At 43.7% G+C, this 26385-nt stretch overlaps 3 protein-coding genes across 5 annotated transcripts; 2 read left to right on the top strand and 1 right to left on the bottom strand.

Annotated features, from left to right (window-relative positions):
* The first annotated feature begins 1881 nt into the window (after positions 1 to 1881).
* LOC311339042 (casein kinase II subunit alpha-like) lies at positions 1882 to 16689 on the top strand. 2 transcript variants are annotated; one of them, XM_084464401.1, is made up of 13 exons: positions 1882 to 2006; positions 4389 to 4655; positions 4990 to 5101; positions 5186 to 5287; positions 6750 to 6800; positions 7216 to 7275; positions 7432 to 7515; positions 11217 to 11327; positions 11452 to 11553; positions 11946 to 12046; positions 12584 to 12732; positions 12813 to 12902; positions 14877 to 16689. In XM_084464401.1, the coding sequence occupies exons 2-13, from the start codon at positions 4555 to 4557 to the stop codon at positions 14993 to 14995; spliced, it is 1182 nt and encodes a 393-aa protein (XP_084320527.1). In that variant the 5' UTR covers positions 1882 to 2006; positions 4389 to 4554; the 3' UTR covers positions 14996 to 16689. The 2 variants fall into 2 exon arrangements, with proteins under 2 accessions (XP_084320527.1, XP_084320528.1); XM_084464402.1 differs by having other exon boundaries at positions 14895 to 16689.
* A 1945-nt stretch (positions 16690 to 18634) lies between these two features.
* slc2a10 (solute carrier family 2 member 10) lies at positions 18635 to 23941 on the bottom strand. 2 transcript variants are annotated; one of them, XM_084464206.1, is made up of 7 exons: positions 23722 to 23941; positions 23569 to 23638; positions 22534 to 22616; positions 20901 to 22178; positions 20682 to 20804; positions 20363 to 20498; positions 18635 to 19347 (listed from the first exon to the last, which is right to left on the bottom strand). In XM_084464206.1, exons 3-7 carry the CDS (start codon positions 22535 to 22537, stop codon positions 19251 to 19253), a joined length of 1638 nt encoding a protein of 545 aa, XP_084320332.1. In that variant the 5' UTR covers positions 22538 to 22616; positions 23569 to 23638; positions 23722 to 23941; the 3' UTR covers positions 18635 to 19250. The 2 variants fall into 2 exon arrangements, with proteins under 2 accessions (XP_084320332.1, XP_084320331.1); XM_084464205.1 differs by lacking the exon at positions 23569 to 23638.
* A 755-nt stretch (positions 23942 to 24696) lies between these two features.
* tp53rk (TP53 regulating kinase) lies at positions 24697 to 26057 on the top strand (the record flags this gene model as incomplete). The annotated part of the gene is made up of 2 exons (XM_084464256.1): positions 24697 to 24919; positions 25314 to 26057. 2 exons carry the CDS (start codon positions 24697 to 24699, stop codon positions 25808 to 25810), a joined length of 720 nt encoding a protein of 239 aa, XP_084320382.1. The 3' UTR covers positions 25811 to 26057.
* Positions 26058 to 26385: the final 328 nt, after the last annotated feature.

The following is a 26385-nucleotide window of genomic DNA, read 5'->3' on the forward strand; positions in this document are numbered from 1 at the left end:
TGTGTCAATATTACAACATTTTAATATCTGTTATCACTGAAGGCTGAATGAAACACAAATCGTTGTTAATATGATAATTCCCACAATAAATACATTGATTTGAGAAGTAAATGTTAATGATGTATCACATTGCTCAACAAAATGAAATGTAGAGGTGCATATCTGACTCCTATATACTGACACAGACAACAGTGCTATGTAGTACTTGACCAGTTTAGACATCATATATATCTCAGACATCAGAATATCTACTAGAATGATCACAATGTGATATTTTAACCAGTGTGTCCAAAACATCACATATTTATAACAATAAGAAACTGGATGATTCCTCCCTAAAATAAGGGCTTTTCCTTTGACACTTTGTTAATTGACCTGTTGCTAAGTCACGCCCCCCGTCGTTACCAGGACGAACTCGGACAAACAAACCAGACTCGATAACAAAAACATATGGAAAAATGTCAGCGGACAGTATATCAAGGGAGATTTTGGAGAAGATTTGGGCGAAAAAGGATTTAATTTCTTCCAGGATCAATCGAAATTCGAAATTCTGACCTGCCGCACAGTCTGATCCACATTAGACACTTTTTCTTGTCCCGTTGTGACTTGGGAAAAGGGATGAAATATAGGCTACCCCATTCTGCAGCCTCTCAGGAGATTGTCCGTGTTACATGTTCCCCAAGCACATTGTTTGACCATGTTTATTTTTTTTTTACACAAACAACATAAATCCACCATTAATTGTTATATTATGCCTCCTCCCTGTTGTTTTCAATGGAAATGTCCGAGCCGATGTCTGAGTATAGTTGAGGCTGGAATGTCATTGGCTCATCTGCATTCTAAGGGCGGAGCTTAGCGACAGGTCAATTGGTTAATTAGCACCTTGACGGCTTCTTTGAGCAGAACACTCAACCATCTCAAATAAAGGACAATATGATCATGACAGCAAATCCCTAACCGTAAAATGTTATGCATTAACATCCATCTCACCTAATAGCTAAGACTTGTTTGGAATCGGAGGTAAGGGTAACATGGATTATAGCCTGTGTAACCTGTATATCTGCTTAGGCACCTTTTGTCCCTTATCCTGTTAATCAGTATTAATACCGTTGTGTGTACAGGATAAATCATGTTAAACAACATTGAATGAATCTTTGTAAAAAGTAGACATGACCTAAAGTACACCTTCCATTGGTTAAGGAAGGAAGACTTAAAAAACATTGAACGCGTTTTGACAATTGAAGCAATCATTTAGAGGATATCCTCAATCAAGTTTCCCAAACAGTGAGGGGGAGTCCTTACAGAAACTGCCCTGGTAACCACTTTGTCCTGCCTACTTTATGTTTGTCAAAGTTAACTCCCACTCCCAAAGAAACTCCATGACGTCATATGAACAATGTCCGAAAGTGAACAATTATTGTTCCATCTTCATGCCACTGGCTATTTTAAGACGGCAACACCTTTTGATTTATTTAAATATGTTGGTGGTATCCTCCTCATAGCCCCCCCCCCCCCCCCCCCCCCCCCACAACTCACTCACATGAAAGCAAGCAAGAGACAAACTTTTTTTTAATTATTCTAAAAACATATGAAGGCTGCATCATTTTGAGTTTGATTTAAGAGTTAGTAGTTACTTTACCGATTTTCATTGAGTTTGGGTATTTGCTTTGCTAAACATAATTATTTCTGATCTGAATATGCTTCAGGTATTTAATTCGCCATTTTATTTATTATTCCTAGTTTTGCATTTTGTAGTCTGCTTCATGAGTCGTTGGGCTTCACGCCTGCATTGATATCACTCTTCATTTCAAACCAACTCCCAGAATAACAGTGATGCATGCCTCCATCGACCCGTCACACCGCCGGCGGGCCGCAGGAGGCGCTGCTCGGATATCTGGGCGGAGCGACGACACCGACCGCACGGCGCTTCACCGGCGAGAGGACCGCTTGTTGTTAGCTTGTTACAGCTCTCGACGAGATTGTCCATCATTCAATTGATCCAGGGGGTATGTATTTTTATTCACTGATTAACTATCTCAAACGTCATTAGTGATTCCTCAGTAAATACAATATCTGAAAGAGTTGAGACCTAACTCGGCTAAGGAGCTAGCTGGTATTAGCTTCCGTGAGCTAGCGGTTCAGCGCATTACGCTACCTGGTTATAGCATTATGCTAACTAGTTATAGCATTATGCTACCTGGTTTTAGCATTATGCTATCTGGTTATAGCATTATGCTACTTGATTATAGCATTATGCTACCTGGTTATAGAATCGGATGGCTAGATCTTTAGCCGCAGTTACTTGTTTTTGCGAACGTAAGCTGAGCTAGTTAGTTTGAATTGCTACAGACCGGGTCTTGGTGTGGACCAGGTCTTGGTGTGGACCTGGTCTTCAGAGGGCTGACGTTGGTGCATGAGGGGGAGATTAAAGTGGGTTAGCGACAGCTCTGTCCACTCGTCAAGGAAATTATACATTCGTCTGTTTCGCTCACAATATAACGTTAACAATCCTTCTCGATCCTTCTCTGTACTCGTGTGGTCATTTGGACATGAGGCTGTACCTACAGTCTGATGGTACCTCACCGTTCCGGTCATTTGGACATGAGGTTGTTAACAGTCTGATGGTACCTCACCCTTCCACCTAGCTGTAGCCTCGTACTACCATTCATTGCTAATCCGACCAACAGATATTTTGATTGATCTGTTAATTGAACCATGGGAGTTGATTGAACTATGGCAATTAATTGAACTGGGAGCAGGACAACATAATTATAGTACAATTTACCATTTGTCTCGGTGACCTAACGTGAAAGAATACACATTGATCAATCCATGGCCTTGCCTATTGCCACATTTTGTTATATCATTGCATGCATATCATGATGTTATATTTTTGCTGCAAAAGGTTATTGGTGAGTATGGTACCGATAACGTGCTAAATGCACCATGAACATGACACAACACTGCTTAAGACCGATTCCAGCGTTATGGATGTGACATCTGTGCTCAAATTGACACAATTTCTCAGAGAAACTATTGGTTCAACATAAATTAAACCATTCACATGTTATTTTACAGGGAGAGTCTAGACGCCCCCTATAATTCTGAAATATATTTGAATCAAACGGCATGGCAAATATTATGCGTGATGGTTGTGACAGGAAATATTATTTTAACTCTTGTGTACTGTACTCTGTCTTCTGCTTTATTTTTGCTCCGTTGAAAAATGAAGAAAAGAAGACATCAAACCCTTTGTTTTCAATGAATTCATTAACTTTTAATATTTTTACATGTACTATGGAAACAGGAGTTGCTGACTTATTTTCTGAACTATATACAGTCCTATTAGTTTCTCCCTCTCCTTTCTTGGTCACATCTTCCTCGTACATCAGTATCCTGATGTACCATGAATGTGTACAGATTGCGCAATGCCCGCAATCCTGCGCTGAAATTGTAGAGGTATGTTTAAGTCAGCGGTCCATTTTTGCATTAGCCTAATGAAAGCTCATAGCGATGGAAATAATTGCCAAGAACAGCACATGGGTCGTGTACAACCTTTGAGAGGGAGAGAGCGAGAAGGAGCAAGCGCGACCGGGTTCTATGTGCCTGCGTGCGAGCGCTTGTCGCCAGATCAAAGATTGTACAAAGGACATGCACCACCGAAATCGGAAGATGGTTCGTCAAGTGAAGTCAATAGATCCGAATTCACAACGTCGCGTTCTTATAAATTGATCAGACAACCAAGTGAAATTTGTGCGGGATTGTCCCGCATTATGCTGGCCTGAGTTGCGGGATTTGAAAAAAAATATGCGCAATATCCGCAATCCTGTGCTGAAATTTAAGCCCTGGGATGGATAAAAAGTTATCGTGTCACAGGCCCACAAAGTTTTGGAACAACTGCGCAAGATTCCTATTCGTGTGTTTCACTATAGTCTGTGTTCTGTGCCACAGTGGTCGTTTAGGTCGTTGTGCAACTCTAAACACTTATTGGCTAGACTAGTGGTTCTCCAACTTTTGACACCACATACCACCTCAGAAAATATTAGGCTCTCCAAGTACCACCGTTATGACAGGCGGTACAATACAGTAGAGTTTTACAGAAAAAACTGAAAACTTGTATTTATTTATTGATGATGGATTTCAGTGATCTTAGTTTCAGTAGGCATATTCTCATTTAAAATATTGTATTTAATGGTATTATTTATTTTTAGCTAATCCTCCGTATACCACTAGAGGGAGCTTGGTATCATCAGTGGTTGGAGACCTAAACTGTTCCAGAAGATGGGAGCCATTTCAAATGTTGGTCTGTTTAGGTTCAGTTGGATTGGAATCTGAATTTCTTTATCTGCTCATCTAATCCTTTATTTATGGGTTCTCTTCTCTGTCAGCTGTCCCAAGGTGCCCACAGTCCCGCTCCCCCGCCCCACCCTCCACATAGGCCTCCCTTTCTACTCCTCTTTACACCCTTGAGGTTCAGAGCCCCCCTACCTCCTCTCCTCCTCCCCTCGGACCTCAAGACCCCGAGGCCTCCAGACTGCAGCCAAGCTGTCTGACATGTCTGGACCGGTTCCTAGCCGGGCCCGCGTGTACACCGAGGTCAACACACACCGGCCCAGGGAGTACTGGGACTACGAGTCCCACGTGGTGGAATGGGGGTGAGTCCTAGTGCCCACACACAGCAGCAGCTCAGTTAGAGCGGGTTGACTGGTAACCGGACGGTTGCTAGTTTGATACCCTTCTCCTCCCAACTGAGTGTTGAGGTGTCCTTGAGCAAGACGCCTCACCCTCACTGCTCCTGACGAGCTGGCTGTCACCCTGGGTGGTTGACTCTGGGTGAATGTTTGGCGATATTCTAAAGCTCTTTTTTCAGTGGCCACAGGTTAGAAAAGCACTATATAAATGCAGTCTATTTACCATTTACCATTTAGTCTTGCATAAATGGTAGCATATGGTAGTTCTTCCACTTAATGTTGCTTTGGTTTGCTTCAGGAATCAGGATGACTTTCAGCTGGTGAGGAAGCTAGGCCGGGGGAAGTACAGCGAGGTCTTTGAGGCAGTCAACATCACCAACAACGAGAAGGTGGTGGTGAAGATCCTCAAGGTAAGGGGCCTACTCTGGCAAACCAGTGCTTCTTGGATGCAACTGGTTTCCTTTGCAGCTAAAGGCTCTTATCGTTCTCCATAGCCGGTGAAGAAAAAGAAAATCAAGCGGGAGATCAAAATCCTGGAGAACCTTCGGGGAGGCCCCAACATCATCTCTCTCATTGATATCGTGAAAGACCCCGTGGTAAGTCATGTCCGTCGCAATAATAATAATAATAATAATTTCCTTTGCATACTTTTTTTTACTTGTGTATCTCTCTATCAAAGAGACGACAAGAGTTCTCGCTTCCTTAGCTTAATGAGGAGTTAACCCTTGTGTCGTGTCACACTTGTCAGCTGCATGGTCTCTGTGTGGGGAGGCGGTGCACAGAGTCAGAGCCCGTCTACACCAGTCTTCCTAATGCCGCATGAGAGCCCCGTGAGGAGTAGCAAGCCAGAGAAAACACTAGTTGAGATTTGGAGGAATAATAGATAATTATTAAATAATAATAAACAAAGATGGAATTGGTTTCAAAGCCGAATGCGACGGCTGCCGCGTGGGAGCACTTTGGGTTCAAACCGAATGACTGTGGTGAACCACTTAACCTGTGTTAGCCGGTATGTCGCATTTGTTGTAAAACGGTAGTACAAAGTACAAACAGGACAAATGGTGCACACTCAGTGTAGTTCGCTTCATGTAGTTTTTATTTCAATTTCCTTTTTATAGTCCATTTTATTTATTGTTTTTGGTTGTTTTGTTTTTTTATTTTGAATATTTAAAATATCTTCCAGTTCCAGTATTAAATATTCTTTAGAAACAGTTTATTGATCTTTGAGAGAGTGTACTTGCATTATTATCCCATTATCATTATATTAGTAGTTGCATGATTATGCCATTATCATTATATTAGAAGAAAATGGTCTCAAAACAGCAATATTATTGCTTATTACAATAATTTCTGGGACAATTTATTGCCCAGAAATCGTGACAGGCATACCTGTTCATATATCTGGACCAACAAAAGATGCATTTCAACAATATTGACGTATAACAATCCTGTACTAGACTTAAGTATTGAGTAACACCACTGTACTAATAGCATAGCAAGCTCTCCACCAGTACATGCTTATCGGTGTCACTGTGGAAATATCTCTGTGTAAGTACATAGCTATGTTTATTGGCTTTCATTCCCATATCTATACAGGGTTCAATGGTAAAATGTCATGTTAGACCACTAGCTAGAACCATTCATTTACACCGACGGCAGTGTCAACCACGCAGGGCGACAGCCAGCTCGTCAAGAGCAGTCGGGGATCGAACTAGCAACCTTCTGGTTACCAGCCAACCCGCTCTACATCCTCAGCTACTGTCCCCTCACACACTTGCAAGTGTGTGAGGCTGACTTTTCAATCTTTTGATGCATCCATCGAAAGGAGCATCCATTGGAGCAAGTACATTTCTTTCAGTGGATTCATTATTTCAGGAGTTGATGTTAAGAGCTACTGGCAGTTTTTATTGTTGAACCCTTACCCTGTATAGTAGGGATCCCATAAGGCAGCAATAGCAAAAAGCCCAGTAGGCCCGCTGTAAGAGGAGTAGACTGAGTATTTCCCCAGCTCTAGTGTTTAATGTAAACCCAACTGTAATTCTTTGTATTTGTGTTTAGTCCCGCACTCCAGCATTGGTTTTTGAACACGTCAACAACACAGACTTCAAGGTGAGATCCATTCTTTAAAATATTCCTACTTGTGGGTAGTAATGGTTGGTAGTAGGGCTGGGCGATTAATCAAAAATATATATATATATTTTTTAATAGAAATTTCAGAACAGCTGGATTTGTATCTGGACTTTGTTTTCTATTTGACCATTTTCTGTATATTTTTAAGGGGAAATTTCAAAGTTCTCATTTACAAAGTGTAAACATGCATCATGTTTTCAAACCCAAAAATAATTGTTTGAATAATCGAGATTTCAATATTGACATAATCGTGATTATGATTTTTTTCCATAATCGAGCAGCCCTAGTTGGTAGTATAAAACAAAGACTGCTCTGTGTGGTGTATGTTGTTATTTTATTATATATTATCACTGCTTAAGGAAATTACCAAGCTTATCCATTGTTTTTTCCCCAGCAACTGTATCAGACCTTGACCGACTATGACATCCGGTTTTACATGTACGAGATCCTCAAGGTGAGGCCCTAACACCGTCATCTGTCAATGATCAGAGGACGGCTGCTCAATTCTTGAATTCAGATATTTCAAGACTGTCTGAGCAGGATCACGGTCATACATTTTCAGTGAATAACACAGAATTCCACTTTTTATTTGCACTTGCCTCCTCTATAGGCCCTGGACTACTGCCACAGCATGGGAATAATGCATCGGGACGTCAAGCCTCACAACGTGATGATTGACCACGAGCATCGCAAGGTGAGGCCCAAACACAGGCTATGCCAGGAGCGCACCCCTTATCTCATACAATTTATAAACTGGGCTGAACCTTAATAGTTGTCCAGTCGATCGTCCTTCCGAGTACCTTGACGGGCAAGTGCTGCAGGAGAAAGTATCTGGAACGTTTTAAAAACATCTGGTCAAGCTGTGCATGTTAAATTACTCTTGTTTTTTTATTTTTATGCAATTGATTGTTGTGATTGCATGCAATTGATTGTTGTGATTAGGGATGTCACGATACCAGAAATTTAGTAGTCGATACCAATACCAGTGAAATTCCACGATTCTCGATACCCAATTCGATACCACGGTCAAAAACAAAACAATAAATCCCATGTACTTTATTTATTAAAAACATTTAAACATTACAAAAAACAGTGGCACTGGCATGTAGCCTTCAAGTAATGAATAAAAATAAACCACTATTAACATTGAACAGTGGCATGTAGCGTTCAAGTAATAATAATAATTTAAAAAAAAGAATACGCGCTGAAAGCAGGCAGTCATGCAGCTATGCGGCTCGTGTTTACAGTTGCGTGCATGGCGGGGTTTAAAACATAACTTCCAACCTAATATTAAGTAGTATAACGCAGGTGCGCAAGGCAGCCACAGGAGACGCCAACATTGTTTTCAACCACTCGGTACCGCGCCGTATTAATTACCAAGTTTTGAAAAGAAAAAGTATTTGAAGCGATTAAGCAACGCTGTTTTTGATTTGTTTATTTGGTTTTGAACGAATAATTTTGGATGCATGCATCGGCTTTGAGTTGATTTGTTTACTTTGAAATTGCACACGCACGCACACATTCACCGCCGCACCCACTACAACCTGCCGATCTTCAATCAAAACAACATCAAGTAAGTGATGCCGAACGCAGTCGTACCATGCGTGTTTAGAAGCGCAACATTGAAACGGGTCCCGTCTGAAACAGTCGCGCGGCGCAGCGTTCCAAACGCAAAGTACTTCCAGACACGACTCTTGCTATTCTTTTTATCGACGAGTCGAGGCGGAGCCGTCGCACTCGCTGCAGCTGCAGTTGCCGTCTTCCATGTTCCCGTGTAGGTGTATATGCTGCCCACGTGATGTCCGGAGGAATTGAATCCTCGGTACCTACGGTACTAAGAAAAACGAGTACCGTCACGTTTTTTGAATTTTGGTACCGAAGTATCGGTTCTCGTGACATCCCTAGTTGTGATTGCATGCAACAGAATCCCAGTCAAAGAGCCGCCTTGTTTTGGTCATCAGAGCTTATCTTTGCTATGCAAAGAAGAAGACAGTGCCCCGCCACAGCTGGGCACCGAAGGTTAAATCAATACCTGTGCATAGGCTGTGCCTTCTGCAACTGACATACCCCTGAAGTCACTTGACCTATTCATCACTGGCTTATTTCAAGGTTTTTTTCTGAAAAGAACGTACGTAAAGAACCTAAGTAAATAGAGTATCTCCACAACTGCAAGGGCTATAATATAAAATATTGGTCACAAGAAAGGTAACACCGGTGAGATTGTTCTGCAAGTGAAATAGTCAATGTGTATACTACTTGGTTTGAGTGGACAAAGCTAGAACACAGCATAAGTGGCAGATTTTATTTCTGCCTGAAATAAATGGTGAGTTTTAGAGTGACTAAAACTTGCACTCGTGCAGTAATTCGGCAGTAGTCGCTGTGTGCTCGATGGTGTTAGCCAACATTCATGATGGGTGCAACGCCTCTGCGACTGGTTTTGATAGAGAAAGAAAACAGCAGGAACGCTGTTTGGAAGTTCTTTGGCTTTGAGGAAAATTATCAAGGAAAGTCAAGACTCATGTAAACCCAAACAGAGCTGTCTTTTCCTATCTTCGAAAGGAAGCACCTTTTCATCTCGCCTTGACCCGATGACGTTATCAACAAAGGTTAAGGAAAGGTGGCATAAAGGTTAGGAGATTTTACTTTCCGAATTGGGCCACAGTGTTTACAATCAATGACTAGGAGAGTGTTTCTGAGGAAATGGGTAAAATGCCATCAATCATAACAGAGGTCCTTCATCGCCATCTGGTGGGCATATGGTGTATTTGCGAGTGTTTGGCTTGGTGTCATTTAATTATATTCGCCCAGACCTTCAATTCAGGGTTCAAGTGTCAAAATTGTACAATGGGTTCCCAAGAGATCTACCTGTTTGTATCTCATAAAGGTTTTACTGTCACTTTGCAACAGATTCATTGTTTTATTGAGATTTCACCTTAACCCACCTCTACTCTAAACCTCCATCTTTGCTGTACTTCACTTTATTAGCATCAAATGTTGACTCAGGGTCTCATCAGATGTTGTACTATAACTATATAACTATAGGGCCAACAACTGATAATGCACAAGATGGTATTAATCTAAAACATAATTTATTTCAGGTGGAAATTATATCTTCCACTCATGCTGCGTTCTAGCTATATTCACTCCAACCAATTACTATCTACATTGAATATTTCACTTGCACAACCATCTTTGTTTTGGTACCAAGATAACATATACTATCCCTTGCAGTTGTGGAGTTATACTCTATTTTATTTGGGTATGTTATTTTCAGAAAAAACTCTATCATAATGTCTCCTAATAATGAATAGGTTAATAAAAAGCCTGCTAAAGCCTTTCGGGATGAAGAGGTTAAAGGACAATTCTGATATTTTGAACATTGAGCCCCATTTCTGGTTTGTCTAGGATGAAATAGAGTGGTTGACACCGAAATTTTGACTATTGGTCCTGTCTCGGGTATTTGACTCATTTAAAACCACCCCTGCCTGTTCAGAATGGCTGGCTATGGGCATTCAAAAACATGTCCTTAGAACAACCCTAAACTTTCGTTTTCAAAATAGTTTCTGTCATGTTTTATTGCACATTTATCGCATTTGTAACTCCCATTTATTTCTGTTGGAAGACTCATTGCTCATTGGCCGGAAACGGAATGGGAGGCTGTTTACGTTTGGTTGTAGTCTTTTCACTCGGTTCTCCGTCTCAACAGTAGGGCTAGAACCGAGCGAAAAGACTACAACCAGCCCCCTTTTCCGTTTCCGGTCAATGAGCACTGACAGAAATCCAACAGAAATCAATTGGATATACAAATGTGATAAATGTGCAGTCAAACACGACAGAAACTGTATCTCGCTAAGATACTTGATTTGGAACATCAACGAACACCACTAACCACTCGGTGAGTTGCACATTTCTGAAAACAAAATTTTGGTGTCAACCACTCCATTTCATCCTAGTCAAACCAGAAAGGAGGCTCATTGTCCTTTAAAGCTAGGCTAGGCCTTTCTGAGAAACCTACAGAAAAGCCTGAAGAAATATTTTTTTCAGGGCATTTCAATTTATTATATCTCCTGGAAGTAAAGATAATTTCAACAAATGGACAAAATAATATTCTAAAATAAATAGGCTATGTTAGCTTTATCAAAGATGTTCATAAAGGGGTTGGGCCTAAAACTGATCATTATGATATCCACATTTCTTTTGATGTCACAGAGATGGATGTGACCACAAACATTTGTTTATTATTGGTATATTTAAGACTTTTTTCACGCATTCTGTTCCTGAGATGTCCCTTTTGTCACACATATGATGTGCATTTAAGAGCAAGCAGGAGATTAGAAGTGCTTGAGGTATGAGTAAAGGAAGAGGAGTCATTCATCCCTTGTGCTGTGTGTGTAGCTGCGCCTCATAGACTGGGGTCTGGCCGAGTTCTACCACCCCGGACAGGAGTACAACGTCAGAGTTGCCTCCCGCTACTTCAAAGGACCTGAGCTCTTGGTGGACTATCAGGTACCAGCACACCAACCACCTAATCAAATAACATCTGGAGTCATCCAATCACAGCCGCGGAACATGCAAACAACCTAGAAGTGTATCACGATTCCAGCCTCTTATGTAACCTTCTGGTGTTCAGATGTATGACTACAGTCTGGACATGTGGAGCTTGGGCTGCATGCTGGCCAGCATGATCTTCAGGAAGGAGCCCTTCTTTCATGGCCACGACAACTATGATCAGGTAGGCTGTGGGTCATTTTCCAATTAAACCTTTTATTTAAAGGTCCCATGACATGCCACCAGGTGTGGATGTGTTTAGCCATTACAAGCCGTTTTGAAAATCCGGCTCTTCTGACATCACAAGTGGGCGTGTCCACCTAGATGTACGCTGGATAGATCAGTCTACCAGCCTACTGTAGCAAACGTTGCCCATCTATCCGTCACACATCTAGGTGTACACTCCCACTTGTGATGTCAGAAGAGCCAGATTTTCAAAACAGCTTGTAACGGCACACACACACACCTGGTTGCATATCATGAGACCTTTCATACAAAATAATGAAAGATGCATGTGTTTGAAGTTGTCATTTTTTCTTTATCCATTTTATTTTGTATACGTGTTATTTCCATCAGTTGGTGAGAATAGCCAAAGTTCTGGGAACTGAAGACCTGTACGACTACATAGACAAGTATAACATTGAGCTGGAGCCACGCTTCAACGACATCCTTGGCAGGTAGTTATTTGATGGTACCAAACAACTTTTAACCTGCTTATGGTGAGGGGAGAGGTGGCTCTTTCCACTCCTTTGGCATGTTTACAAGTTGAAGACCACTTGTGTGTGTGTGTGTGTGTGTGTGTGTGTGTGTGTGTGTGTGTGTGTGTGTGTGTGTGTGTGTGTGTGTGTGTGTGTGTGTGTGTGTGTGTGTGTGTGTGTGTGTGTGTGTGTGTGTGTGTGTGTGTGTGTGTGTGTTTCAAGTTGAATCCATATATAGATGAAGATTTTGTTACCATATGGTCATGTGCACTGATTCTAGAAACAGTCCGATGTGATCCTGATGGTGTTTTAAAGCTCAGCCTGTCCCCTCAGACACCCCCGTAGATGAGATGTGATCCTGATGGTGTTTTAACGTCATGTCCCCTCCCCTCAGACACCCCCGTAGATGAGATGTGATCCTGATGGTGTTTTAACGTCATGCCCCCTCCCCTCAGACACCCCCGTAGATGAGATGTGATCCTGATGGTGTTTTAACGTCATGCCCCCTCCCCTCAGACACTCCCGTAAGCGGTGGGAGCGCTTCGTCCACAGTGAGAACCAGCACCTGGTGAGCCCAGAGGCACTTGACTTCCTGGACAAGCTACTGCGCTACGACCACCAGGCCCGGCTGACCGCCCGCGAGGCCATGGACCACCCCTACTTCTGTACGTCCGCCGGCGGGCCTGAGCATGGAACGGTGCCGCAGCCTCATGCCTCGTATTGACTGGGTCTGTTTCCATTTCAGTCCCGATCGTAAAGGACCAAGCTCGCATGGCGGGCTCTGCTAACCTGCCCGGGGGGATCCCAGCCGTCAGTACGGCCAACATGATGACTGGTGAGGCACACACACACACATCGGGGGTCGCTCAGAAAACGTATTATGGGGGGGACGGACGGACAGACGGATGTTAGGTACCAGGCACACAGGGCACGGCAGGGCATGGCTAGTTAGGGATGTCAAGAGAACCGATACTTCGGTACCAAGTCGATACCAAAATTCTAAAAACGTGACGGTACTCGTTTTTCTTAGTACCGTAGGTACTGAGGGTACAATTCCTCTGGACGTCACGTGGGCAACATATACACCTACATGGAAACATGGAAGACGGCAGCTGCAGCGAGTGCGACGGCACCGCCTCGACTCGTCGATAAAAAGAATAGCAAGAGTCGTGTCTGGAAGTACTTTGCGTTTGGAACGCTGCGCCGCGCGACTGTTTCAGACGGGACCCGTTTCAATGTTGCGCTTCTAAACACGCATGGTACGACTGCGTTCGGCATCACTTACTTGATGTTGTTTTGATTGCAGGTTGTAGTGGGTGTGGCGGTGAATGTGTGCGTGTGTTGCGAGCGTATGCAATTTCAAAGTAACAAACCAACTCAAAGCCGATGCATGCTTGGTAATTAATACGGCGCGATACAGAGCAGTTGAAAACAATGTCGGCGTCTCCTGTGGCTTCCTTGTGCACCTGCATTATATTACTTAATAATAGGTTGGAAGTTATGTTTTAAACCCCGCCATGAAAGTGTAAACGCGAGCCGCATAGCTGCATGACTGCCTGCTTTCAGCGCGTATTTTAAATTTTTTTTTATTACTTGAACGCTACATGCCACTGTTCTTTTTTTGTAATGTTAATAGTGGTTTATTTTTATTCATTACTTGAAGGCTACATGCCAGTGCCACTGTTTTTTGTAATGTTTAAATGTTTTTAATAAATCAGTGTATGTTGAAGTACATGGGATTTATTGTTTTGTTTTTGACCGTGGTATCGAATTGGGTATCGAATCGTGGAATTTCACTGGTATTGGTATCGACTACTAAATTTCTGGTATCGTGACATCCCTATGGCTAGTAACTGCACTTTAATAATCCCCAAGGGGGAAATTCTTTTGCCAATAACATACATCAATAGGACAGTATATACATCAAGACAGGGCACAGTACAACATGCACTACAGCAACAAATAATAGGTATGCACCACATAGACACCGAAAGGACACAATCACAGCAATGGCACCAGAATAAATCACCGCATCATATATAGTCATCAACTCTTATTAAAGAGTCTGATCACTGTGGGAACAAAGAACCTCCTAAAGCTTCCCCAGTTTGAACCATACCCGGGCCCTGATGCATTCAAGTAGCAGTACCCTCACCCAGCTATCTCTGGTTCATAGTGTGTTTGCTCCACCCTCACCCAGCTATCTCTGGTTCATAGTGTGTTTCCTCCACCCTCACCCAGCTATCTCTGGTTCATAGTGTGTTTGCTCCACCCTCACCCAGCTATCTCTGGTTCATAGTGTGTTTGCTCCACCCTCACCCAGCTATCTCTGGTTCATAGTGTGTTTGCTCCACCCTCACCCAGCTATCTCTGGTTCATAGTGTGTTTGCTCCACCCTCACCCAGCTATCTCTGGTTCATAGTGTGTTTGCTCCACCCTCATCCAGCTATCTGGTTCATAGTGTGTTTGCTCCACCCTCACCGAGCTAGCTCTGGTTCATAGTGTGTTTGCTCCACCCTCACCCAGCTAGCTCTGGTTCATTGTGTGTTTGCTCCACCTCACCCAGCTAGCTCTGGTTCATAGTGTGTTTGCTCCACCCTCACCCAGCTATCTGGTTCATAGTGTGTTTGCTCCACCCTCACCCAGCTAGCTCTGGTTCATAGTGTGTTTGCTCCACCCTCACCCAGCTAGCTCTGGTTCATAGTGTGTTTGCTCCACCCTCACCCAGCTAGCTCTGGTTCATAGTGTGTTTGCTCCACCCTCACCCAGCTAGCTCTGGTTCATAGTGTGTTTGCTCCACCTCACCCAGGTATCTCTGCCCTACCAGCCTCCACTGCCCTGGGCCCTCTCTCTGGCTCGCCCGTCTTGTCCGCTGCCAACAACTCCCTGAGCGCCCCTGTGCCCGCCGCCACCGCTGGGCCCCAGTGAGGAGGCCCCCCAGGGAGGAGGCCCTGTCACCGCCGGGCCCCAGTGAGGAGACCCCCCAGTGAGGAGGCCCCTGTGCCCGCTGCCACCTCCGGGCCCCAGTGAGGAGGTCCCCGGCACCGCCCCCCCAGTGAGGAGGAGTCCCAGGGAGGAGGCCCCCAGCCCTGCCCCCCCAGTGAGGAGGTCCCCAGCACCGCCCCCCCAGTGAGGAGGTCCCCCAGTGAGGAGGCCCCCCAGTGAGGGTCCCCCGGCGCCGCCCCCCTCCCCCACTCTGACTCACTGGGCCCCTGGCCTGGGGTCCTGGATGCCTCGCTGCTCTGAGTGGCCGTGGGTCTGTTTCCTTTGAGCCTCTCTTCCTCCCTGGTGGATGAACATTTGATCTGATGAATGTTTGTAATGTGAACACCAACGGTTCGGCCTGCCTTCCACCCATGTTCCACACGTGTGTGTGTGTCTAAAGGATAGCGTCTGTGTTTTTTTGTCAGGTGTTCCAACATTAGATGAATAAAAAACTAATGAAGATGGGGTTCAAGTAAAAAAAAAGAAGTTATGCAGTTATCCTTCAGTATTGAGATACCCCCCACCCCACCCACTCTTTATTTTCCAGATGATTACAGACCATTTAGTCCCTAAAGACGCGTAGTAGAGAGCCAAGAGAGGTTAGCCACACGGACCAAAACGTATCGTCCTGATACAGTTTACTGATAAACCAAGCTTGAGGCGTCTGCTCCAGTGAGAGCCTAGTGGAGGCCTCCAGGAGACCGTCCGGCATTACTCCAGTGTCTGGTGCTGCTCTCGTGCTCCCCGCTACACGGGGATGTTGCCCTGGGTAACACATTGCCTCTGCTGATAAAACTGTTACGTCTTGCCTTTCTACTAAATAAGATGGAACCAGTTTTTTTTGATATAACCTTTTATTTATTTTTTTACCCAGCACACCTGTACTGCTAGACGTAGGTTAAGTCCCCGTTTGTTTTCCATTCAGCGAGCCGGTCGGTCGTGTCCACGTTTTTGTTGAGCCCCGTTAATCTTGTTTTTATGTTTCATGTTCCTCGCTGTGCTGCTTTCCTTTGTCCTCAAGCTGTTCTCCGGTTGCTTTCCTCCAAATTCACCACCTAACCAAAAGTTTACTTCACCTCATACGGAAAAGAATACTAACCAAAAACCTAAGGTTTGTTTTTGTGAGCAAGAGTTGCAAATGAAGGCTGACTGACTGACACTAGTAGAGTTTAATTTAGAGGGGGTCCCTCATTCTGTTCATCTGGCTAGGTTTTTTTGTTTTTTGGATATGTTTGTATATCGGACAAACAAGAAGCATTGACCAGGAACACACACACACACACACACACACACACACACACACACACACACACACACACACACACACACACACACACACACACACACACACACACACACACACACACACACACACACACACACACACACACACACACACACACACACACACACACACACGTTTAGTGCCAGTTTCAGAGTGAGAGTTATAGGCAATGTTGTACATATGAATATTTTTTTCCTTTCAGAAAACTCAAAATGCAACCAGTTCCATGTATACATTGGCTTAATAACTGAGCTGTACAAGTCCTGACATCACTGTATATATTTTTATGTCCTTATGTAGATGACTAGTATTTGAAAACATTTGTGTAAATAAACACGTTTTATTTATCAGATATACGACTCGCTGCTTTATTACGTCCATCAAATGACACGATAACTTGATCGTAAAATCTTAAGTGCTGGAGAAAAAATTAAAAAGTTGATTTTAGACCAGTTACCCTACTTAAGAAATAAGGTGTGGGAACTCAAGCATATGGAAGCATATGTAGCAAAATTAAAATAGCAATGCAATTCAATAGTTATTCAAAGTGTATTTTATCCTTAATTCAATTTAAAGTTACAACAATAAAAATATATTTAACATTTTGTCACATTTTTTGTGCCTTTATTCATATGGAAAGCTATAGCGCGTGTAGGGTGGTTCTGCGAGACCATCATGGGAGAAGTATCCCTCTATTGCCTCCAAGGATTTCTCCACGGTAGGTCTCCCGACCCTACGTTTCGCACTCGTGCCTGTAGCACTTGGGAAATCCACACTGGCGTCAAAACGCACCAGATAGGATAAGTCGTCTATCCTATCTCCCAGAGCACGCACTCTATCAACTGCATCCTCAACACGATTGTTCTCCACATCATCTGTCAAACTTCGGAGCGAAGCGACAATCCCCTCCATTGCTGCTGACACATACGAACATAAACCTGGAAATTACGAGGAAGTGACTTGTGCCGCCCACACGCGATTCGCTGATAGATCGCAAAAATATTTTGCGAAGCGTTTTGCGGATTGAAATGTCATCTGAATTTTGCAACACACGGAGCGTGGCGAAGTGCATTGTAATGACTTGGGCGCTATAGCTTTTCTATTTGAATAAAGGCACTCAAAAAATGTGACAAAATGTTATTATATTATAATTATATTTTTATTGTTTAACTTTTTCAAATTGAATTGAGGATTTCATTGTCACTTTGCATATTAAAATACACTTTGAATAACGTATTTTCAAATTACATTATTCAATTGCATTATGAATTGTCAATTGCATAATGCAATGACTTTTTTTTTTTTAATTGCAAATTGCATTGCCATTTCAATTTTGCTACATATATGCTTCCATACAAGCATGCGTTGAAGTAGATCAACAAAGAGATTCAGAGGGATTGTTTTTAACATTGTTTTATTTTAAGTTGACGTGAAGGCATCTTCCCACATGTAAATATTACAGATCCCCCTAATACTTGGTTTGTAGCTGTAATATTTAGACATAAATAACATCCAGTGTGATAACAGTCAATTATATGCCAAAGCCTTCTCTTTCGGCATTGTTAAAGGTCCCATGGCATGCTATTTAATGGATGCTTTAATATAGGTGTTAGTGGTCCCCTAATACAGTACTTGAAGACGTTCAAGAAATTCAGCCTTGGTGCAGAGTTACAGCCACTACGAGCCAATGAGCTCTCCACAAACGTGCCGTTTTTAGAGGCGGGTCAAGGTGGAGGGTGGGGGTGTGGCCCTGAGCAGCTTGCGGCCACGGTACCATGCACTAGTGTTTACAGTGAACACTGAAGACTCTGGGTGCTCCAGCGGGAGTCCTGGAGCTCTATATCTAAATAATATCATATTATATTTAGCCTATATATGTATATAATATAATATATATTATCATGGTCAAAAGTTTGCACCTCCGGATGATATTATGAATCTCAAACGACTGCGTCGGGTTCTCAGACGCCTCTGGTTCTTCCACTGCCACGTCAATATTAAGTACAGACTGAACCGCGAAATGGCGGAGAAAGGGATTGTTGCCCGCGATTGTTGCCTGGGGTTGTCTGCGTCGGGTTGGTTGTGAAGGAATTGGGAACCGCGACATGGAGGAGAAAAGGATTGTTGCCCAGGATTGTCCGTCGGAGCCCCGCTGCCCGCCCCTGAGGCTGCTCGCTGAACGCTGGCCACCCCCGGGGCTGCCCGCCCAGCCCCGCCCAGCCCCGCTGCCGGAGCCCCGCTGCCCGCTGAACGCTCGGGGCTGCCGCCCAGCCCCACTGCCTGCTACAGTTGAGCGCCGACGCACAATCCTGGGCAACAATCCTTTTCTCCTCTATGCAAGCTTGCGTTATTGTGTTGCGCGCCATAACACCAACAGCAGAACGGTTATCCAAATAACAAAGAATACTTGCGTTACAGTGTGTGTATTCACACACACACACACACACACACACACACACACATGTGGCGCTCGCACGATCCTAGCTTATTGTCTCATTGGCGGGCCAAATTCTCTGGGCAGGCCAAGCAGAGAAAGGGGCGGTAACATGGCCCCATATGACATCATATGGGACCGGAAGCCAAATCGAAGCGTTTCAGCGATCCTTTTTTCAAAGACGGAGAAAGATAGCTACTTCTCGGTTTACACCTAACGCAATTTTTAGCTACTGGGGGACCGTAAGGAGGCTAGGGGAACTCAACTTAATGTAAGCAAACCTCATAAAGTGAAATTTTCATGCCATGGGACCTTTAATAACACATTGAGGTCGAAAAGATCTTGATTGTTCAGGGTTGTGATGCACAGACTTGCATCCTTCAATGATTGTCCTTCGACATGTTACTACCCCATCCTAGCTTAGGTGGAACATTCACTAGAAGATTCTCCCATTCAAATAAGTAATTTCCCTGTTGAGTTCAGTTTGTGTCGCTGTATTGACACTCTACTCTCTGGTACTTCACAGTGGCAGTCCTCCTTCTCAGACTGCTGCAACATTCCTTATCACTGTGTACCCTGCAAAACAAAAAAACATATTTATAGTTCAGACACTTTTATTACACTTTTATTAGTGGTTAGACAGTCTCCCGCTCTGTAGAGCTTTGTACGGTTGGCAATGCTCTGAGTGGTTCAAATCGGAGTTCAAAACACTCGACTGAGTGTTTTGAACTCGAAGAGTGAATTAAAGAAGAGTGAATTAAATGCCATTCTGTCTTCTGGGATATTACACATTTAAATTAAATGTGATATTGGGGTATGACTGAACAAAGCAGGGATGTGCATTTATCTTTGGTTTCCTCTTGAAATGTAAAGGAGTTGACCGGTTTGTTGAGACCCCAGGGTTATTGTCTAATAGTCTTTTTGTTTAACTCACCCCCTCTCGTGGCGTAGATGCGCTCCAAAATTAGGCAGGTGGGGATTAATTGATCTATTATATTCCAAACAAGTATTTAGCAGCTCCCATAGCTATACCTTTGTTTGGTCCAGCCCAGGTAAGCTCATATGAACTGCCCTGGCTAGGTAGCTTTCTCCAATTAGGCCCAAAAGCCAACAAGACCACAAGTTTACTAGCCACTGTGCTCACAGGCTTGGAGACTGAGAAGCATTGTTACAATTCTGAGCAGCAATTGTGGCTGCTTCTAGGCCAATGAGCGAGGCTACACTTGGGCGTGTTGACTGAAATGCAGCAGAAGCATTCGGGACACAATGCACATGCTCACAGACCTGGAGAGGCGAGCAGTTAAAGGTCCTGGTCATGAGCGGTGAATTTTTGATCTAAACTATGGATTTTCTATTCCCTCACCCCTTGAGAGCAGATCCAGACAGAGTCCAACTTCTACAAAACATGAAGTTATCCCCCACCATATCATTTATTTCTTAATGTAGACAGAATCTGAAGCAACATATAGTATATATAGAAATATAAAGGATGTCAAAGGCTAGCCAGCTGTCCATTTTCTGAACAGCCGACAGTTCAAGAATCCACCTGGGCTCTTGGCAAACAAGCCAAATCCTTCAACTGGAAAGTTACCTGTTTGTGCTAAGTTCTTCATCTATCTGCTCCAGAGTCTTCCCCATGGTCTCAGGAAGCATACAGTAGAAGAATATACCTGCGGCTACACATGTTGTACCGTACAAAAGAAACGTGCCTGAAAGTCCAATCGCATCTGTTGAGGAAATGCACAGTTCAAGTGTCGGCCGAGAATCAATGAAGCCTTCCAACCAGACTTTTACAGATGAGGACATGCTTTAAATGTAAGCTACAAGGAGCAAAGCTCATTTTAATTCAGCCTTTGGCAAACCAAACTGACAAATGTATTGAATTTCTGTAGCAAAGCCTACGTACTTACCGATAACATGCAAAAAAGAGCAGGTGACCAACAGGTGTGTAGCCCAATTGAAGCAGTTGGTGAATGCAAACGCCCTTCCCCTGATTCCCACAGGAAAGATCTCACTCAGGACTAGCCAGGTTACTGTAGAAAGCAGAAGAAATGTGCAGAAGAAATCATCTCTTACACAGTTCAAATATGTTATAATTTCAGTGAAATGCAATTCAAAAGAACACATACTGGGTCCAAATCCAATAGAGTAGGCACCCACGGAGGCGAAGATACAGATGAGAATGATCCAGTTAACCACCGTGCCCTGGACACCAGGTGTGGACGACAACACAGAGGACGCATTGGTGGGGTTCACAGAATAATCCATTACAATCTCTTGGATCTCTGACACATCAAACAGTCTGCGATGCTCTCCAAGAGACTTGTTGGACACCGTCAGATCAGCAGGTGCCAAACTGGGCAGAGATGTGTGGTTGGCACTCTGGGAGTTCACCACACAAGCCCCGTGGGCACCGAGTGCCGCTTGTCCACCGAGGAGTACAACAGTGAGCAGACCCGCTGCCATGAAGGCACATCCACCAATGAGAAGAGGCCGGCGGCCCACCCTGTCGGACAGCACCATGGAGGTTAGGGTGGCGAGCACCTTGACCAGCCCCAAGCCCACGGACGCCAGCACTGCTGAGGCGTCGCCATGGAAGCCCAGCGAATGGAAGATGGTTGAGGCATAGAGCAGGATGTTGGGTTGGCCGCTGAGCTGCTGAAAGATCACCAACCCCAGGCCGATGGTGGTGCGGCGCCTCATGTTGTCCCTGCACTGAAACAGGTACACCACGCTGAGCTGCTTGTCCAGTCTGGTGTTACCGACTGGCGCCCCGTCTGCTGCTGGACTTTGAACAAGACTCATGAGCTTTCTCTCCGTCTGAAAACCATCGCTGTTAACGTTAGTTCCATCTGCATTGACCGGAAGACTGCATATACAAGCAAACTGTGCCAACGTCGGTACCAGAGCTATTCCAAACATAAACCTCCAGCCTCTAGGGGTGTCGGAGAGGAGGTAGTTTGTGGCGTAGGCTGCCAGGATGCCCACGGTGATACCAGCTTCGTACAAAGTCACCAGCAGCCCCCTGCGGTCAGGGGAGACCATCTCAGACACAAAGATACAGCAGGACATGGAGGAGATACACATCCCAAAGCCCACTGTGATGCGTCCCACCACCAGACCCCCGTAGGAGTCACTGAGCACCACCAGGCTGCCCGCCGTGATCAGCGCATTACTGAGGAGCATGGAGGTTCTGCGGCCGCAGCGGTCGATCAGGCAGCCACCCACGAGGGAGGCCATTAACCCTCCCACCAGTAAGGCACTGACCAGGGCTTCCTGCTGGACACACAGGAGTCCAAACTCAGCCTTGAGCTGGAGCAGGGCTCCCGAGATGATTCCCAGCTCATAGCCAAAGACCAGGCCGCCCAGGACGGACACCGCGCTGGTCAGCAACAAGAGGGGACAACCTGAGACAACAGAGATTTCATCATGATTATTGTGTTGACATACAAGACAGTGGAACTCAATTGGGTCAATCAGTACAAAACATGCAGTCCTTAAAGTACAAAGTATATGTTTGTTAGAAGAAGAGTTATGCAAACTTTCAGATCTCAGGGTGCAACTGTGAAATGCAAACTCAGTATGCTAAAGAGTCAGCTTAAACACCAATCAAATACACCCCAAATACTGTTGTTTCACTAATCTGAAAACATCATGCTTCTGTAAATTATTGAAGAATTACCAGCAACACAACATAGAGGCTCAGAGGCTTGTTTGTTCTTGTTTTGAAAATACTTCAACTAAACAATATCAGTAACTTACCCATTGTTCATGACACCCTTCAGGAAACAAAGATTAAATCCACTGTAGTTCAACTTGTTCTTCTTCAGTTTAACAAAGGCCGTCTGTGCAACACAAGGAACAGGAAACCAAAACATGTAAACTGAATGGAGAGATGGCGTCTGTGCCCTCGTCCCCCAGCCTTGTGGCCAGCTGTGCCCAGCAGACATGACCAGAGAACACAACAAGAGGCCATTGGAAGCCTGTAGCCATGACAACCCTCCTGATTGTCATGATTTCATTAGCGGGACCACTTCAGTGGCACCACAACACTCCCGTCCTCGGCTTAGTTTTGCCAACATCCTTGTTGGAATTAACGGGAGATGGATATATTATCATGTCATTTTACAGGAGTTATAAGGCATGTAATAATGTATAAAAAAAAATACATTTTAAATAGTTAAATAGTTAAATAGTAGTTAAAATTAGCCTTATGTTAAAATGTTTGATCACCTGATGAATCCACATGGCATTTTGAATCCAAAAGGTAATCATAGATAAATAAATATCTTATTTATGCCAAAAGGAAGTTTAATTATTTCAGAAGCAGACAAGATACAATAAGCTGGGGATAAGCTATAAATAATATAATTGGGAAAATGCTATGCTACATAATACAAGAAGACACAAGATTAACAATAAGATAACAAGATATGATACCTTGATACCAACTGTATATGGCTAATTAATATAGTTTCATACATATATACAATATGTATATCGACATACATACATACCATACCTACCACGCATACAATTCACACACACACACACACACACACACACACACACACACACACACACACACACACACACACAAACACAGCATGTATCATTCAATGTACCAACATGTATAGCTTAGGCTATATCTGTCATATTCAGGCTACAAAATAACAATTGTTAATAGTGATAAATTGTCTAATAACATTAACCTAACATGTACAGGCCTAAGGAGTTCGTCTGCCTCGGAGGGTTGGGTGTTGTGTTGTAACTTTATCTTCAGAAGGAGAAACATACCTCCACTTTGTCTTGTGGCATTCGTCGTGACGTCTTATTCTGCTTTCCCTTTGCAGTTTATTAAACTAAACTAAGACCATTATAAATAAATAAATAAACACTAGAAATAAAATGTCAGTCAATTTTGATAAAGAAGTTTTCTGAAATATTTACCGTTTCCCATACAGAGGTTGTAGTGGGAACATAGGCTCCATGGCGGGTAAGATCAATGCATGAGGCTCGATGCTGGTTTCATTCCCCCGTTATACCAGCCGTCTCTGCACGGTCATTGGTCTCTGCGCGGTCAGTGGCTGTATTTCCATATATCCAAGCCTAACAACCAACATCAAGTCGATCAGGACTCGTCAGCCCACCACTGTATTCCAAACGCTCCCCGCTGAGCTTATCGGCTCTGGCGCCCGGACCGTCTCCTTCTCCTACGTGGCGTGGCAGATTACTGTCTCAAGTTTCAGAAGAAACCAGATCGACGTTTGACGACAGTAGCCTGTCAAGATCAGGACAAACACGACCTCAAACCCAACAGATACAACCTTTTCATTTTGAGGTGACAGACACTACTATGGATGCTAGAACTATTAAATGACGTAGGCTAATTTATGTTAATATTAATACATGATCACCACATTCTCTCCGGTTTTTGTTTATATTTCAACACATGAAGGTCGTTATATTCGGGAAACATGTTTTTATGCTTATTTAAGTGTAACGTTAGCCATTTGTAATTTTAACTTGATGCAAACCATAGTAGACTATAGACAAAAGGGTATTTTTACTTTACAATATATTAAATACACTCTATATAAAACGGTATATTTTTATACTTTATAAAAAGTATAAATATTTATGTGACATTTATAGGTCTACTTTTTAAAAAGTTTAATTAAGGTAGGTGGATGCTATTGTTTGAAAAGGTTAGTGTAGTTGGTGGCCGCTAGGTGGCGGTATATTAAAGCACAGTGTAGTTGACAGTAGTCGCCGCTAGGGAATATTAAAGCACAGTGTAGTTGATGTTAGTCGCTGCTAGGTGGCAGTATATTAAAGCACAGTGTAGTTGATATTAGTCGACGCTGGGTGGCGGTATATTAAAGCACAGAGCTGAATGCTCAGAAGAGGAAGACCAATGTCAACATGGAGCTGGAGAGAGGCATGGCTGTGTCCGAGTTCCTCAGCAAGGGAAGCGTTTTAAAACAAGGAGCGGAGGCCCGTGTTTACCGAGACGTGTTCCTGGGGAGGTCGACCATTATTAAAGAAAGGTTCCCAAAGAAGTACCGCCACCCTCTGCTAGACGAGAAGCTCACCCACCGTAGGACCGTGCAGGAAGTGCGCTCCATACAGCGATGCAGAAGAGCTGGTCTGTTCCTCTCAAACAGTGTTTTAAGTTATTATTATTTCAATATCTTAATCTGATTTACAATTGATTCCAACTTAAGCACAGCATTTTACAACAATCAAAGCCTACAATCTCATTCTGCAAAAGCAATAATAAGAATATTAAGGAAAAAAATAGGTGTTCGTAAAAAGGATGCTTGTATAGTATAGGTTTTATAAGTGGTAGTCAAGTGCATTTGTTATAGCCTAAGTGGTTATATATTTACTAGGGTATTTTTTATTTATTTTTCTATATAAAAACAATAAAATGGTCACACATAGTGCAACAATATTTCCCATATTGTTAAACTTTCTTGTACATTTTTTGAGAACCATCATTGATTAGGAGCACATTCCTGACGTAACATTATTAACAGGCATCCCCACCCCTGTGGTGTACTTTGTGGACTACACCTCCCACTGCATCTTCCTGGAGGACATCGTGGATTCGGTGACGGTGCGTGACCACATCGTGTCGACTCAGCAGCAGTCCTATCCCAGTCCCACCCTGGAGCCCCTGGGGCCACTGGCAGCCAGGGTGGGCCAGATCCTGGCTCGGATGCACGATGAGGACGTGGTCCACGGGGACCTCACCACCTCCAACATGCTGCTGAGGAGGAGCGGCGACGGGGAGGCAGAGCTCACCCTGGTGCTCATAGACTTTGGCCTGAGTTACATCTCCGCCCTGCCCGAGGACAAGGGGGTGGACCTGTATGTCCTGGAGAAGGCCTTCCTCAGCACCCACCCCAACACGGAGCCGCTGTTCCAGAAGCTGCTGGAGAGTTACGCCACCTCGTCCAAGAAGTCCTCAGCTGTCATCAAGAAACTGGACGAAGTGCGGCTGAGAGGGAGGAAGAGGTCCATGGTGGGCTGAGGGAGAGGGCCATGGTAGGCTGAGGGAGAGGGCCATGGTTGCCTGAGGTCTTCACCAGAGGCTGTCAATGGATAAAGAAGATCCTCAATATCAACAAGCAAATATGAATACAAACAGAGAGAGACATTAGGCCATTCCTAAAGCCTTTCTACATGATTAATTAGTGTTGACTGTTTCTATCCTTATATAGGCGACACAATTCATGAGCTGCAGCTGTTACCATTTAATAAAGCATTCATAAATCTGTTATGGACACTTGTGTTCTCAATATTTCATTAGCAGAGTAGATATCCATTCTTAAAATTGCAGCCACATCTGTACGTGCAATATTAGGTCATGCTGATTCCAGTGTCATTCTTTCTTTCTTTCTTTCTTATAAGATATTCTACTTTTAAAATATATATTTTTACAGTGGGAGTAGGGCGAAGCCACCGCCCATTCTATGACACTTCAACTACTACGTTGACACGTTTAACCATTCAACACACTTGTATCTTCAATATTATGAAAACAATTTTGATATAATTTAGAAAAAAAAACGAGTTTACCTACTAATTATTATAAATATTTTTACA

Source organism: Micromesistius poutassou (genome assembly GCF_964030765.1).
Source record: "Micromesistius poutassou genome assembly, chromosome: 2".
Lineage (NCBI taxonomy): Eukaryota > Metazoa > Chordata > Actinopteri > Gadiformes > Gadidae > Micromesistius > Micromesistius poutassou.

Bases quoted from the DNA above. Each gene is read 5' to 3' on its own strand.
- slc2a10 (XM_084464205.1), bottom strand. The intron at 20,499-20,681 runs GTAAGTACGTAG...TTTCCTCAACAG, and splicing joins CTCTTTTTTGCATGTTATCG to ATGCGATTGGACTTTCAGGC. The intron at 19,348-20,362 runs GTAACTTTCCAG...TTTGTTTTGCAG, and splicing joins GAAGAACTTAGCACAAACAG to GGTACACAGTGATAAGGAAT.
- LOC311339042 (XM_084464401.1), top strand. From the start codon at position 4,555: ATGTCTGGACCGGTTCCTAGCCGGGCCCGCGTGTACACCGAGGTCAAC. The intron at 4,656-4,989 runs GTGAGTCCTAGT...GGTTTGCTTCAG, and splicing joins TCCCACGTGGTGGAATGGGG to GAATCAGGATGACTTTCAGC. The intron at 5,102-5,185 runs GTAAGGGGCCTA...CGTTCTCCATAG, and splicing joins TGGTGGTGAAGATCCTCAAG to CCGGTGAAGAAAAAGAAAAT.